We start from the raw sequence: 13,972 nt of genomic DNA, 5'->3' as shown, positions 1-13,972 counted from the left end.
ATCAAGTTTGACAATAACTGAAATTATCGTGGCTTTAGCAACTGAATTCTACAATCAACCCGGCGGTGATTTATTAAAGAATCGCCTTATAAACTAAACCCAGTTATGAGTCCGGATCGAAACGGTCCAATCACAAAATTGCCCTTTTTCCTGAGAGGTCCACACGCCGAAAAAAGCCAGTTAAAGGACATAAACCTAGAGTGGTGCTAGAACTAAAAAGTAATTTAATAATTATCGCTAGTTATGTTACTCTTAATTGTCTGCTTGTCATATGCGCGTCAACTTTGCTAATGATAATTGTAACTTTTGTCCATTACGAACTAATGATTACAGAAACCTTACACATAAGAGGCAATCTACCGAATCTTGGGGGCCGAGTGGCACACAACATGACGTTCCAGAGTGAAAGCCACATGGAAGCTCTGGAACCGAGGACGCCAATAGTGCACCCAAAAACACAGTTGAGGATAGGAAACTGGAACGTGAGAACCTTGTATGCACAAGGGAGGACAGCCCAAGCGGCGAAAGCAATGAGAGAGGCTAAGTTGCAGATAATGGGTATAATGAAAGCAGATGGTGTGGATCGGGGAAGTTCATTCCAAGCACAGGTGAGACATTACTGTACTCTGGCAGGGACGACGAAGTTCACCAACATGGCGTGGCCATCATGCTGATCAAAGATGCGGCGGAAGCATTGACCGACTGGGCATAATCCGAGCCAGATTCCATTCTAGACATGTCAAGTTAACATTGATCCATGTATATGCCCCCACCAATGACACTGATGGAGAGGCGAAAGTTAATTTTTATGAGAAGCTCCAGGCAATAGTGGACAAAACACCGAAACACGACTTGCTGGTTATCACTGGTGATTTGAACGCAAAGGTTGGAAGCGATGTAAAAGGATAAGAACGAGTAATGGGTAAGCATGGAGTCGGAATCAGGAACGACAATGGCGAGAAACTATGCGAGGATCACAGGTACGATATTTCCACATAAGGAGATCCATAAACAAACATGGATATCCCCTGATAGGCCAACTTGCAATCAGATTGACCATGTGTTAATCAACAGGAAATGTAGAACATCTGTGCTGGACACAAGAGCCATAAGATCAGCTGGTATCGCCAGTGACCACCACCTGGTTTGTACCAAATTGAGGCTAAAGCTATCGGCAGCTCCTAAAAGACGTGGAATTAGAAGGACGAGATATGATACTCAGAAGCTGGAGAGCGGTGAGTGTAGGAGGCAGTTTCGTTTGGAATTAAGGAATAGGTTTGAGATATTGCAGAGGGAGGAGCAGGAAGATGACGAAATAGATCAGCCAGAAACCGTACTGGAGAAGGCAAACGACATCCTTGAAAAGACTTACAATATGACAGCAAAGAAAGTCCTAGGATATAAGACAAAGAAAGTTAAGCCATGGATCAGTAAAGAATCGTGGGACCTGATTGAGCAGAGGAAAGAGATAAAATTAAAACTTGATGGAACCAACTCCGAGAGACTGAAAGAAAAGAGGCGAGTAGAATACAAAGCCAAAGACCGAGAAGTGAAAAGGCAAATACGCAGGGACAAGAGGAATTGGTCAGAAGGGATAGCAAAAGAAGCGGAAGAAGAAAGGGAACTTAAGAGAGTGTAAGAACTGGCGGAGAGTGACTCTCCTACCAGTTGCTAGCAAGATATTAGGAAGAATCATAATCGAGCGCATTCGCATAGGGATTGACCACAGGCTCTGTAAGGAACAGGCTGGATTTAGATCTGGTAGAGGGACGACGGAGCAAGTTTTCATCTTACGCAATATACTAGAGCAAGTGAATGAATGGCAGGCAACTCTCTATATCAATTTCGTGGATTTCGAGAAGGCGTTTGACTCAGTGCACAGAAATGGCTTATGGACGATAATGAGCCAGTATGGTATCCCACAGAAGATCATCAACATAGTTAAAGCGCTGTACGATGGCTTTGAATGTGCTGTTGAGGAAGAGGCAACCTCAGAATGGTTCGAGCTCACGACTGGTGTCAAACAGGGACGTACAATGTCTGGCTTTCTTTTTCTGCTCATTATAGACTGGGTAATGAGGCATACTGTAAAGGAAGAGGGAAGCGGACTGAGGTGGAAATTTACATCAAAACTTGAGGACCTTGACTTCGCGGACGATGTGGCTTTAATTTCCTCTACGCAAAGACATGTGCAGTTGAAAACAAACAGGCTGGTAGATAATACAGAAAGGGCAGGCCTTTGGGTAAATGTCGGGAGGTGCAAAGTCATGAGAGTAAATGCGAGGAATAACGAAGCCATCAAAGTGAACGGTGTGGCGTTGGAAGATGTAGAGAAGTTTACTTACCTGGGCGCCACAGTATGTAAACAAGGGGGTGGCGAAGAGGACATCAAGGCTAGGCTAGGGAAAGCGAGAGGAGCGTTTGTGAAGCTAAACCGAGTATGGAGCTCCAGCAGTGTGTCCAGGAGGATGAAGATCGGGCTATACAAAACATTGGTCAAACCAGTTCTCATGTGTGGTTGCGAAACATGGAAAATGAACGAAAGTGATGCCAAGAAAATCGATGTGTTTCAGAACCGATGCCTGAGAAGGGTAATGAAGATTAAATGGCAAGATAAAATCAGTAATAGAGAGCTACTGGAAAGGGCTAACGTGGAGAAGTTGAGTGAAGAGGTAAGAAGAAGGAGATGGAGATTCATTGGACACATCCTCAGACAACAACCTGACAATGACTGTGTTACCGCCCTAACATGGACCCCAGAGGGAAGGAGAAAGAGAGGCCGGCCAAAAACAACTTGGCGGCGCACGGTAGAAAAAGAGAGGTCCAAAGCAGGGTGGCAGTCCTGGAGTGAGGTGCGCACTGCAGCGCAAGACAGGAATCGATGGAAAGCCCATGTGGAGGCCCTATGCGCCACCTTGGCACCAGGGGACAAGACGAAGACGAGACGACGTGCTTCTTGAACACAGTTCGTGATGTCCATAACATTAATTTTCAAGCAAATGACGCATTAAAGTAAAAGCACTTCCTTTGAAGAAAACTCGTTACTGAAAGGGAGTTCAGCGTAGCGCTCGCCTACACTGAATTTCAGAATTCTTTTGTTGAAACATTTCGGCTTTTTCCGCATGATATTTTGTCTCTAATAGTTCAGGCAATGGTAAAAGCCTCGCAAAACTTACACACATTCAGTTTCCGCAAAACGACTTTTACGATAAGTAAAACGAGGTTCGTAAGGCTAACAACTGCTAACATATGTTTGAAATATGGAAGCCTCAGGCTAGCACTTGAACAGGCGGTCGTTATACGAAGAGAGAATTGAAGGCAATGTTAATAAAACTCGATTACTGACACAGAACACCAAACAAAGACAACAATGTCCCTATATTATTTGCAGTTGCAAATGACTCATAACATTGAACTACAGTTTCTACAGAGATGAAGTTTTCTCTGCTTACGCCGAAACACACATCCTATTCTAAAGTGTTCTTTTCATTTAATAAAAACAGGAGAGGATATTTTACAATTATATTTCTCGAGCGCGCGTCGGATATGAGATAATAAATATGCAACAAGGCACGTAGCGCCGATCTAATATCCAACAAAAGAGCGTAGAATAATTATTTTATTATACCGAAAAAGAATTTCGAGATCTTGTTGCATGATTTCGTTTTGTAAGAAACAACCAGAAAACAATTTAATGGTCGTTATCTCCTAGGCATGGAATAATGGCTCATAAAAAATGGCCGCTAAGCCAATCAAATCCATGAGATTGAATTATAGAATGATCCAAGTTTAGATAAAATAAAACGTTTCCGTACTCGTTACCTATTACAACATGACTTCAGTCACTGGCAAATTTGAAACAGAAAACCTATGAAATGAAAAAGATGGTCCTATTCAATGCGTTTTGTGATCTGACTCAGATATTGCTAACAATTTATTCCATTTATCAAATCTCATTCACTCATCGTTTCTTTCCTATTTGTTGATGTGAATAGTTGTGTTTGGACATCACACTGACATTTGATTGAGTGCATATAATTCAAACTGCCAAAAGCCATAACTGATTTGAATTGCATGAGCAAGAGTGCTATGTAATAATTGATTTTTAGGGATTTTCGCTTGTAGGAGATAGTCGTAATCAGCTTGGGATTCAATTCAATTCAATTCAATTCAATTTATTTGCCATTAACAAAAAAAAATACAACATAAATACATTATAGACGACACACAATATTCTTACTATTACAATATTCATACTTGACTATTTACAATATTAAATGTGTTAAAGGCTAGGAAGCCTATATAGAAGCCGGGGGATAATGACTCATTGCTCTCAGCATGTCACAGTTTCACAGTTGCTGACTACAACCTGTGGGATCTCTTAAATAAATAGTAAGTGGAAAGAAAGCCTTCCTTTTCCTTTCAATTTCATTCAATTGAAATTTTAAAAATTTAAATATGAATTTTATTGCATTGCTTTTCCTCATAAAAGACTCTAGACTCCGTTTGCTTTTACTTTGCAAAAAAAAAATGAGCATAAACTGACGAAAGTGGTCAAATGAAGTCCTTATGACAAATAAAAAGAAGTGAAACTTCCAGGTTTATATAAAGACACCAATGTGAATCGACATCATTTGAGTTTTACTGATTAGCATTCCTTATAGGTTCAGCTGTCACGGTACGAGTGTACATGTTGTTTTTCAGTTTTGCCCAAACACCGATTCACAGTTGTCTAAAATAAAACCTGAGTATTTGCGTTTTTGAAGTTTTAGTTTAAAAGGTGAGTTCTCTGGGTGTAGTCAGGTTTATAATTTAATCTTTCTCTCAGCTACTTTTCTCGTTTTTATCATGCAGTTTTGATGACAAGAGACGCCAAGGATCGGGGAACAAACAAAGACAAACCACAAAGGATTTAATGAGAACAGGTCAGTTATACTTTATAGTTATACTTATCGATTTTTACGATAAGTAAAACAAAGTTCGTAAGACTAACAGCTGCTAACATATGTTTGAATGATGACAGCCATAGGCTTGCACTTGATCAGGCGGTCGTTATACGAAGAAGAGATTGAATTGACGATAATGTTATTAAGAGGCTGTCCGCGTTAGAACGGATAAGGCAAATTTCGGCTTTTCACCGATTTCGCTGATTTTTTTTATGAACATGAACCATTATATCGCACATACAAATATCACATTTACTGAGCTTAATGTGATTTTTTTTCGTTCTTGCCAAGACGGTTTACACGGTGATCTCATAACCCTTAAGGACTCTAAAATTTATCTATACATTGCCGGTGCTGCCAAAACGTCATTCCCTGCTCAAACAGCTTGAATATTTTACTGATTGAAGTTCCATTTGTCAATAACAATTTAAATGATTAACTTTTGTTTTCTGTCAAATTTTGACTGAATTACAATTATTTTCAAAATACCTCCTTCTCAAACTTCATTAAACGTCAAAATGCATTAAACGTGACATACATGTAGTTAAAGCCTCTTTTCACAAAATTGGGACCCGACTTAGGGTCAAGTCTATTTTAACTCAAAAGCACTAACACTAATCTACTAATGTATGAAATAAAATCTGTGGGCACTTTACGCTGCGTGCCGTACAGAGCTCTGCGATTTTCCTAATATTCACGGATTTCAATCGAAACTAAACATAAAGCCGTCAGATCGATAGACACATTTCTGAACCGAACTCTTTTAGAAATACAATAATAATCACTAGGTAAATATTTCTGGCCATTTAGCCATATTTTAGAGAAGATCTATCCTTTTACTGTTATTTTTCTTTTCCACGATGTTCTATAGCAGTGTTTGTTTTGCGTGACTGACAGTTGTTCATTTCAAGGTATATATTCAATATTCATTCTACTTTCAATTTAAAGCGTTACCTTTCTTATATGCATGAGGAAAAAAATCAGTAGTTAAAAATTCTCTCCAAGACAAAGAATTAGCTGGGAAAAAAGTTCCTTTCTCCCTCTTATAGTAGTTTCTTTACGTTTTGTGACGCGGTATTTATTTATCAGCGTATGAAGACTCTGTTGTTCATTTCAGTCTTATTCAATTAAAACCCAGAGGTGTTTCAATTGGAATATTTTGTCAAAACCCTCCTAGCACATACCGAAAGGTCACTTCATTTAAAAATGACTGGTCTTCCATCCATTTGTTCCCTGTATGAAAGATTACAGACTCGTTGTGGATCCAGCAGAGACAACGTGAGCGTTGTTTTGCTTTCTGAAAGTAACTCAAATATATAGGCACATTTGGCGCGGCGTCACTTATGAAAATGCGGAAATATTAGCAGAGCAGAGTTGATTTTGGGAAAAGAGCGGGTATTCGTGGCTCGTCAGCAACCCGGTTTGCGAGCTTGCCTATCTGCCCGAGTTTTATCCCCGGGATTTATTAGGAACATAAGATGAACTAATGCAATGCGTTTCGTGATCTGACGCAGATGTTGCTAACATATTCCTATCTGTTGATGTGAATAGTTGTATTTGGACATCAAACTGACATTTGATTGAGTGCATACAGCTATTTCAATTAACGTTGTCAGATCAAAGTATAAAGCTATAAGACAAGACCTCAAGATTCTGTGGATTTTTAAAGAATAAGGTCATCAAAATCAGCTATGCCTCGTCTTTCCAGTGAAGATATACGATGGTGAGCCATTTGGATGAAAGGAATGTTAGGATATCAAATGGATGAGGTGGCAGCCTCTTTGAAGATGTTTTTAAGCTTTAAGCTTTGATGCAACAACGTTAATTGATTTAGCTGTATAATTCAAACTGCCAAAGGCCCCGACGGAAGCCATAACTGATTTGAATTGCGTGAGTAAGAGCACTTTGTAATGATTGATTTTTAGGGATTTTCGCTTGCAGGAGATGGTCCTAACCAGCTTGAGATAATGGCTCACTGCTTTTAGCATGTCACTGTTTCGCAGTTGCTGACTACAACGTGCGAGCCCCCTTAAATAGTAAGTGGAAAGAAAGCCTTATTTTTCCTTTCGATTTCATTTAATTGAAATTTTCAAAATTTAAATATGAGTTTTATTATATTGCTTTTCCTCATAAAAGACTCTAGACCCCGTTTGCTTTTCACTGGGCAATTTCAGATTTAATTTTATCTCACCTAAATGTTCCCATTGGTGAACTATTTTCAAAAATCACAATTAAAAAGTCCACTGCTCTTTGGTTTTTCTAAAAATTAGAAAAGTTGAATTTACGGCTTAATTCACGCCCGCTTTGAACAGCCCCCCGCAAAAATGGGAAAATCGTACATCTTTAGCAGGCTTATATAGTTGAACCGTAGGCTATACTAAAAATGGGTTTCGACTAAATAAAGATTACATTTATCTCATATAAAGTTGAATTACTCAATGAAGTAGACTTTTGTCTTTTTTGTTTGTTTCTCTCATTTATTTATAAATATATATTATTCAGATCTATACACCCGTATCATTCGTTTAGAAAATACAGAGACTGCTACTACAGAAAATACAAGAGGCTACTTCAGTGTGAGTAATTCAACTTTATTTGAGATAAATATAACTTTTATTCCTCGCGAAGTGAGGTTAATTAATTTGTCGCGGCGAGCGGAGCTAAGCCGCGCGAATTCGAGCGAAAAATATATTTATATATATATCGTTGAAGATGTCTGCTATGTTGCCTAGCAACAGTGAAAAACAAAGTACGAATGACGTCAGACAAAGAGAAGGTTGCTAGGCAGCAACAGGTTGGGAGACACACTGGCTAGGGCTGGGTGGAAAGCCCTCTTTACTCGTATGTAGAGATTAAAATGTTTCTGAACGTAGCAACTATTTTGATGAACATGGTCTTTTCGTAGGTTTCCGGTTGAGATCTATTTCTGACACGACCCGTGACACGACGAAATGCACAACGGGCGTGCAGCGCTGTCGTGTTCGATGAATTTATTTCCTACGGAAAATTGTTTTATAGCGGCCACAAAACGTGTAATTTCTTCAATGCAATCTTTCCCAATTAAGATTCCTAGAAGAAAGAGGAAAGATTCTGCAGAAATATTTCTATCCAGTGAATATTGATGAACATTGCAGTTGAAATTTGATCTGAACGCAAACTGTCTTGATGTATGCAAATTTTGCTCCCGCAAACTGCTGACGCCAGTGTGTCTCCCAGCCTGTTGCTGCCTAGCAATTTTCTCTTTGTTTGACGTCATTCATACTTTGTTTTTCACTGTTGCTAGGCAACATAGCGGACATCTTCAACGATATATATAAATAAATTTTTCGCTCGAATTCGCGCGGCTTAGCTCCGCTCGGCGCGACAAATTTATTAACCTCGCTTCGCTAGGAATAATCTGCTAGTCGTTCAAAACCATTCATAATCGCATCCTGAAGGTACTAATTATAGAACAGGAATACTCTGATTTATTGTCTGACCACTAAACAGGAACGTGTCTTAAACTTCCTAAGCGACAGGTTTTGCAATTAGAGAGACTAGTCAAACAAAAATTGAAACATGCAAGGCGCAGGTGTACACTTTATTTGTCAGTAAGAGAGGCCTGAATTTGCCCCTTTCTTAGCCATTAGCGAGCTGTTATCTACGGATAAAGAATATACTGTACTTTGGCTGGTTTGAAACTTACAAGAAAACATTATTCTTCGTTTTAGAAAAGGTACGTTTTGAGACTAATCCACAACCGAGTTTAAATAACGAATTGTGGTTATCTCATGACAAGGTAAGCAAGGGACAAATTAAACGGAATTGGGGGGAGAAGAATTTAGTGTGCATTTGCTCTCGTTTACGGGTTGAGAATATCATCTGAAATTTTTTATCCAAATTTGATACTCAGAATTTCTTTATAAGAGAACATCATTGCTAATATCAATATGTGTTTAGTAAAACGATAACAGATAGTCAACTATTTTGACAGGCTCTACCAAAAACTAAACCTTTATGTTAATATCGACTTACCTTTGGAAAAAGCTCATTTAAACAGCCTGGGGAAATTTATATGAGCCTATTTTTCCCTTTAGTCGAATCATTTTTCGTGCCACGAACGGAAACCTTTATTACGATTTTTTTTGTTATTATTATTTGATCCTAGCGGGGGTCCCTTTTTAAATTATGTAGGTATTGAGACTTTTCATATAAAAACGGTGGATTATTTAACTTATATGGGTGAAATTTTGCATAAAACTGAGGAAAATTTCTTACAATGAAAGAGGCAATATTCATGGATGGATTTTTGAGTATGTTTACCATCAGAGCGGGTGGTTAGCTAACTGTAAAGATTATACTTTACTTTGATTGGTCAGTTTGAAGACAATATGTCAAGAATGATTCGAAAACGAAAAAAACGTGAATTGATGTTCATTTCCGTTGGAAATAAAAAGGAAACGGAAATCATAGCGTCACCGGAAAAAAAAAGTGCATGCGACTTTGTCCTTTTTAAGTGTTAACAAAGGTTCCTTCAAAGGAAATATGTCGGTCAGTATCTAGGAGGTATTTTACTACTACCCTTTGAAAGTCACTAACTTGTTTCCGTTCGTTTTGTTATTTTAACCTTGGAGAGGTTCGATTCTTGTGTGTGTTTTTGTTTTAATTTGCGGTTCGATTTTTTTTCACCGGTTTGGTAGAGCTTGCCAACCGATTTGCGAGAGCTGGGCGGGAAAAACGAGACACCCCCTCCTCTCTCTTTTATTTATTTATTTATTTATTTATTTATTTATTTATTTATTTAAAGTGTTTGGGAAGTTTTCCTCTCCATTTTGGAATATTTTTCTCCTCCCCCGGCATCTGACTTAGCAAGTATAAAAGCTATGACAGTAAGACTTACTCACTGGACCTTGTATAAAATTCCCCTTAAGTCGCCCTAAGTCGCTTAAAGTTACGGCAGAGTAGGCCTCGTAATTTTGTTTCCATTAGTAGGGACACCATCCGTGTCCGATTCCCATTCGCCTAGCGGGTCCTATTCGGAACATTTTACACGAGAAAGGGAAAGGACATTTCTTAAATACCAGAATGGATAACGATAACAAAAATGTGCCATAGATATTTTATAGAAAGGCATACACGGTAACACCGGCAAATTCATATTGTACTTTGAAGCACTGAACAGCTGACGGCGACTAAATTTATGGCGATGCCAAGATAAAATAAATGTTTTCCTTATTAGCCAGCGACATACCTGGCGATTTGATACGCCGACAGCGGCGATCGGCGGAAATCGCAATCGCCGCAACGGGCACACCTGGCAATTTTCGCCGATCGCCGCGATCGACCTATAAAATCGCCAGGTGTGTCGCCGGCTTAAGATACTTTGTCGTTTCAAAATAAATCTCAAACTCATTAATAATTAATCAAGAGACAACAAAGAAAATCACTACTGTAACTGTGGTTTGCATATGTGATCCTAATTACCATAAAACTCTGCCAACTTTAGCCTTGAACAGTTTTTCCGAGAATTATTGATCATTTGAGTAGCCATTTAAAGTGTGTTTCATCAGATATCCGAGTACCTCGAAGTCGCCCGTCATTTTTTCTTACTATGATTTTTTTCAACCGACTTCTCAGTGTTATGATATCTGATGAAACACACGTTCTACTGTTTGATATACATGTATTACATAAACATAAGCGAGTAATAGAATTAGAAGTATTGCCAGTTCATACTGATTTCATTTTGCAACACTGAGAAAGACAAGAAGATCGCTGTTACTAGGGCATGGTACAATGACTGATATTTCATGGCCGGTAACCCAATTAAAATACTGGAATTGCATTGGAATTGCCGAGTCCAGGTTTTGATATTTCACTGATATTATATTACATCCTTTTTTAACACCTTACTTGAAGACAGCTTTCCAGTGACAGAGTGGTTGAATTTTCATTGCCGAATACTTTGAATTTGCCAGGCATTTCCTAAAATATAATACCTAAAAGTACCTAAAAAATACCTAAAAATTTTACTAAGCACTCTCACCTCGCTTTTGAGGCCTCCATTTGAAGAATATTAATTACATTTTACGTTTTTAAGTTCGAAACAAGACTTACTTGCTCGCTAAGCTGACTGAGTGAGAACATATCTACATAAATGACTGTCTGTCTGACTATCGGCTGACTGACTGACTGATTGACTGTCTTACTGACTGGCCACTATCTAACTGCCTCAGACTGACCGGACGTCTGTATGACTAACTGACTTAATGACTGACCACTATCTGACTGACTGAGTGACAAAGTATCTGACTGAGTGACTCTCTGACTGTCTGACTGACTATCCGACTGACTGACTGACGGACTGATTAGCTGACTACTTGACTGACTGAGTGACCTAGTATCTCACTGACTGACTGTCTAACAGTCGACTATTTGCATGACTGTGTCTGACTGTCTATCTGACTTAATATCTGACTGACTGACTGACTGACGGACTGATTGGTTGACTACTTGACTGACTTAGTGACTTAGTATCTCACAGACTGACTAACCGACGGTCTGACTGTCTGACTTGTTGACTTAGTGACTGAGTGAGCGACTAAGTATCTCACTGACAGACCAATCGAGAGTTTGACTATCTGACTGACTGACCGATTGACTGACTAACTGAGTGACTAACTGATTTCAGTCACTTGCTTTATCGTCCTTGGTTGGGTGCCATTTTCTTCAGTGTGTTCTAACCATTCATTATTGTTCCTTTTTCGGTTACTTACAGGTTTAAATAGCTAGTTTCTTCAAGAAGAAAAGAAAGAAAAGTCATCTTTATCACAATGAACAATTCAACCGAAATCAATTCCTGTGATGACGCGCGGTGCTCAGAAGCCGTTTCTGTTTTCTTCACAACGGCAATGGCTGTAATTACCTTTGGCGGTTTGGTTGGCAACCTTTTGGTGTTTATTACTGTGAAAAGAAATCCAAACCTTAGAACAAGCACCAACTTCTACTACGTCAATATGGCGGTTTCTGATTTTCTTGCAAGTCTCACCGCCTGGCCACTGTACCTCACTGATGAGATAATCACAAGCAAAGGAAGTCTAATTCATGGTCCTCTGGCCACGCCTGTATGCAAAGTAGGAATGTATTTTAGAATAGTGTCCAGTGTAGTGTCCATTCTAAGCCTGGTGTTGATCGCTGTCGACAGATTCATCGCAACGGAGTATCCTTTAAAAGCCACACTGCTGTCAAGCAAGATAAGAATAAGTCTGATGCTAGCAGCATGGTTCATAGCCTTGGGCTATTGTGTACCATTGTTTTACTTTCACAAAGTTGAAGACGTTGGGGAGGAAACATTCTGCAGATTTGCATCGGACGACACTTTGGCGCTTGCAATCTACTACACAGCTGGCCTTATGCTAACTATTGCACCGTTAATTACTATAGTCATTTTGTATTCTCGTATCATGCGCGCTTTAAGGCAACGGCCCAGACCAGAATGCAGTGCAGGGAGCAGTACTGCTGAACAAAAGAGACGCAAGCAGAGCCAAAACATCATGAGAATTTTCAAGTCGATCGTTATCGCTTATTGTGTATGCATCGTTCCTTTTATGGTTTATATGATTTTAAAGATGACTTTCCCAGAACTTTTTACAAACGATAAGTGTAAGTGGATTATTGGGTTTTTATACTTTGTATTTCCGTCCCTTAGCTTAGCAATCAACCCAATTATTCTGTTTTTATTTAGTTCTAATTTCCGTCTCACTTTGCGAGCCTTCTGTTCATCTTCATGTACTTTTGAAAAATTTCGATCGTGTTGCAAATGGAGACATGGTTCAGTTTCGTCCCTCAACAAAAGCGTGAGCTTACCAGTACTATTGAGATACAAAGAGAACGCTTGGAACGAAGAAGACAATGCAGAAAACAAGGACTTGAGTAAAATTTATCATTAAAAATGGTACATTCCGTTTAAGAGCTGACTACTCTGGCCGGTTGGTTCTGACAAATGGAAAGATATCGGATAAATTACTTACTCAACTCAACTTTACAAAGGGGTATAGCATGAACAGGGTTGAGCTTGAAAGAAATTCCACCCAGGGGTCCTTTTAATATTGTAGACTATCAAACTTATAAAGCAAAAAAACATTAGGTTCACAGATAAATGAGTAACTACAAGCTGGTCCCGGTCAGGTTTGAAAGCCGATTAACGCTAATCCCCGATTAAAAGTTAACCGAGGTTTTCATTTCGCTCGTTAAAATGTCTAGATAGCAAAATTTTAAGTTTAAGGCAAGAAAAAGGCTAAGTCGAAATTGAAGGACAAAAATCTTTTCGAAAAATCTTTATTGGTTAGTAATTAAACTCGAATCAAACTTCAGGTTAATCCAGGATTAGCTTAATCGGTTTTTGAACAACTGCTGGGCCTTTTTTTTGTTTTAAGAAAATGAATAGTGAAATGCGAAAATTGTAACATAGGTCAGTTGTATTTGTATAAAATAGATTTAACTGGATTTTCAAGTTTATAAAAGAAAAAGTGTTTTGTTTTTCACTGTCGGAAAACATAATGTAACAATAGAGTTGATGTTCGCGGGCGTAAATATGTTTTTGGCCCGACTCAGGCTCATTTATATATATATTTTTTAAATGAGTTCTGAGAAGGGCCAAAAACATATTTACGCCCGCGAACATCAACTCTATTACTATTAATCATAATTTCAGAGGGCATTCACCAAAGGAATCAAAGACAGTACAGTATATAAGCGATCGCGATATCTTCTGTGAACGCTGCCGGAATCGCGTCAGCGTTTATTTTATTGTATAAAAGCTTTCGTTGTCACAAAAACTTAAAACTTTGGCAGAACACCGCAAAATTTGTCAAAAGAATCTTTGCTTCTAAGTTTTCAGAAGAAAAATAACAGAATTTTGTAAACAGCGGAGAAATAGTCACCTACGACTGTTAAAACTAATTGTGCAATTGCTTAACTGAGCGGGTTTCGCTCAAAGAAGACAAATTACATTCACCTCGCCTCCGGCCGTGGACCTACTACAGGCA

At 38.8% G+C, this 13,972-nt stretch overlaps 1 protein-coding gene across 6 annotated transcripts; it reads left to right on the top strand.

Moving 5' to 3' along the window:
- The first annotated feature begins 4,313 nt into the window (after positions 1 to 4,313).
- On the top strand, positions 4,314 to 13,485 carry LOC146478855 (neuropeptides capa receptor-like). Of its 6 annotated transcripts, none has more exons than XM_085111573.1 (4): positions 4,314 to 4,392; positions 4,855 to 4,925; positions 6,888 to 6,982; positions 11,704 to 13,485. In XM_085111573.1, the coding sequence occupies exon 4, from the start codon at positions 11,759 to 11,761 to the stop codon at positions 12,872 to 12,874; it is 1,116 nt and encodes a 371-aa protein (XP_084967699.1). In that variant the 5' UTR covers positions 4,314 to 4,392; positions 4,855 to 4,925; positions 6,888 to 6,982; positions 11,704 to 11,758; the 3' UTR covers positions 12,875 to 13,485. The 6 variants fall into 6 exon arrangements, with proteins under 6 accessions (XP_084967699.1, XP_084967700.1, XP_084967702.1 ...); XM_085111574.1 differs by having other exon boundaries at positions 6,872 to 6,982; XM_085111576.1 differs by lacking the exon at positions 6,888 to 6,982.
- The last annotated feature ends 487 nt before the right edge of the window (positions 13,486 to 13,972 follow it).

This window comes from Pavona decussata, unplaced genomic scaffold, assembly GCF_977016875.1.
Source record: "Pavona decussata unplaced genomic scaffold, jaPavDecu1.1 SCAFFOLD_62, whole genome shotgun sequence".
Classification (NCBI taxonomy): domain Eukaryota; kingdom Metazoa; phylum Cnidaria; class Anthozoa; order Scleractinia; family Agariciidae; genus Pavona; species Pavona decussata.
Note: the sequence above shows the minus strand (reverse complement) of the source record. Positions and strands in the feature narration are given on the sequence as shown.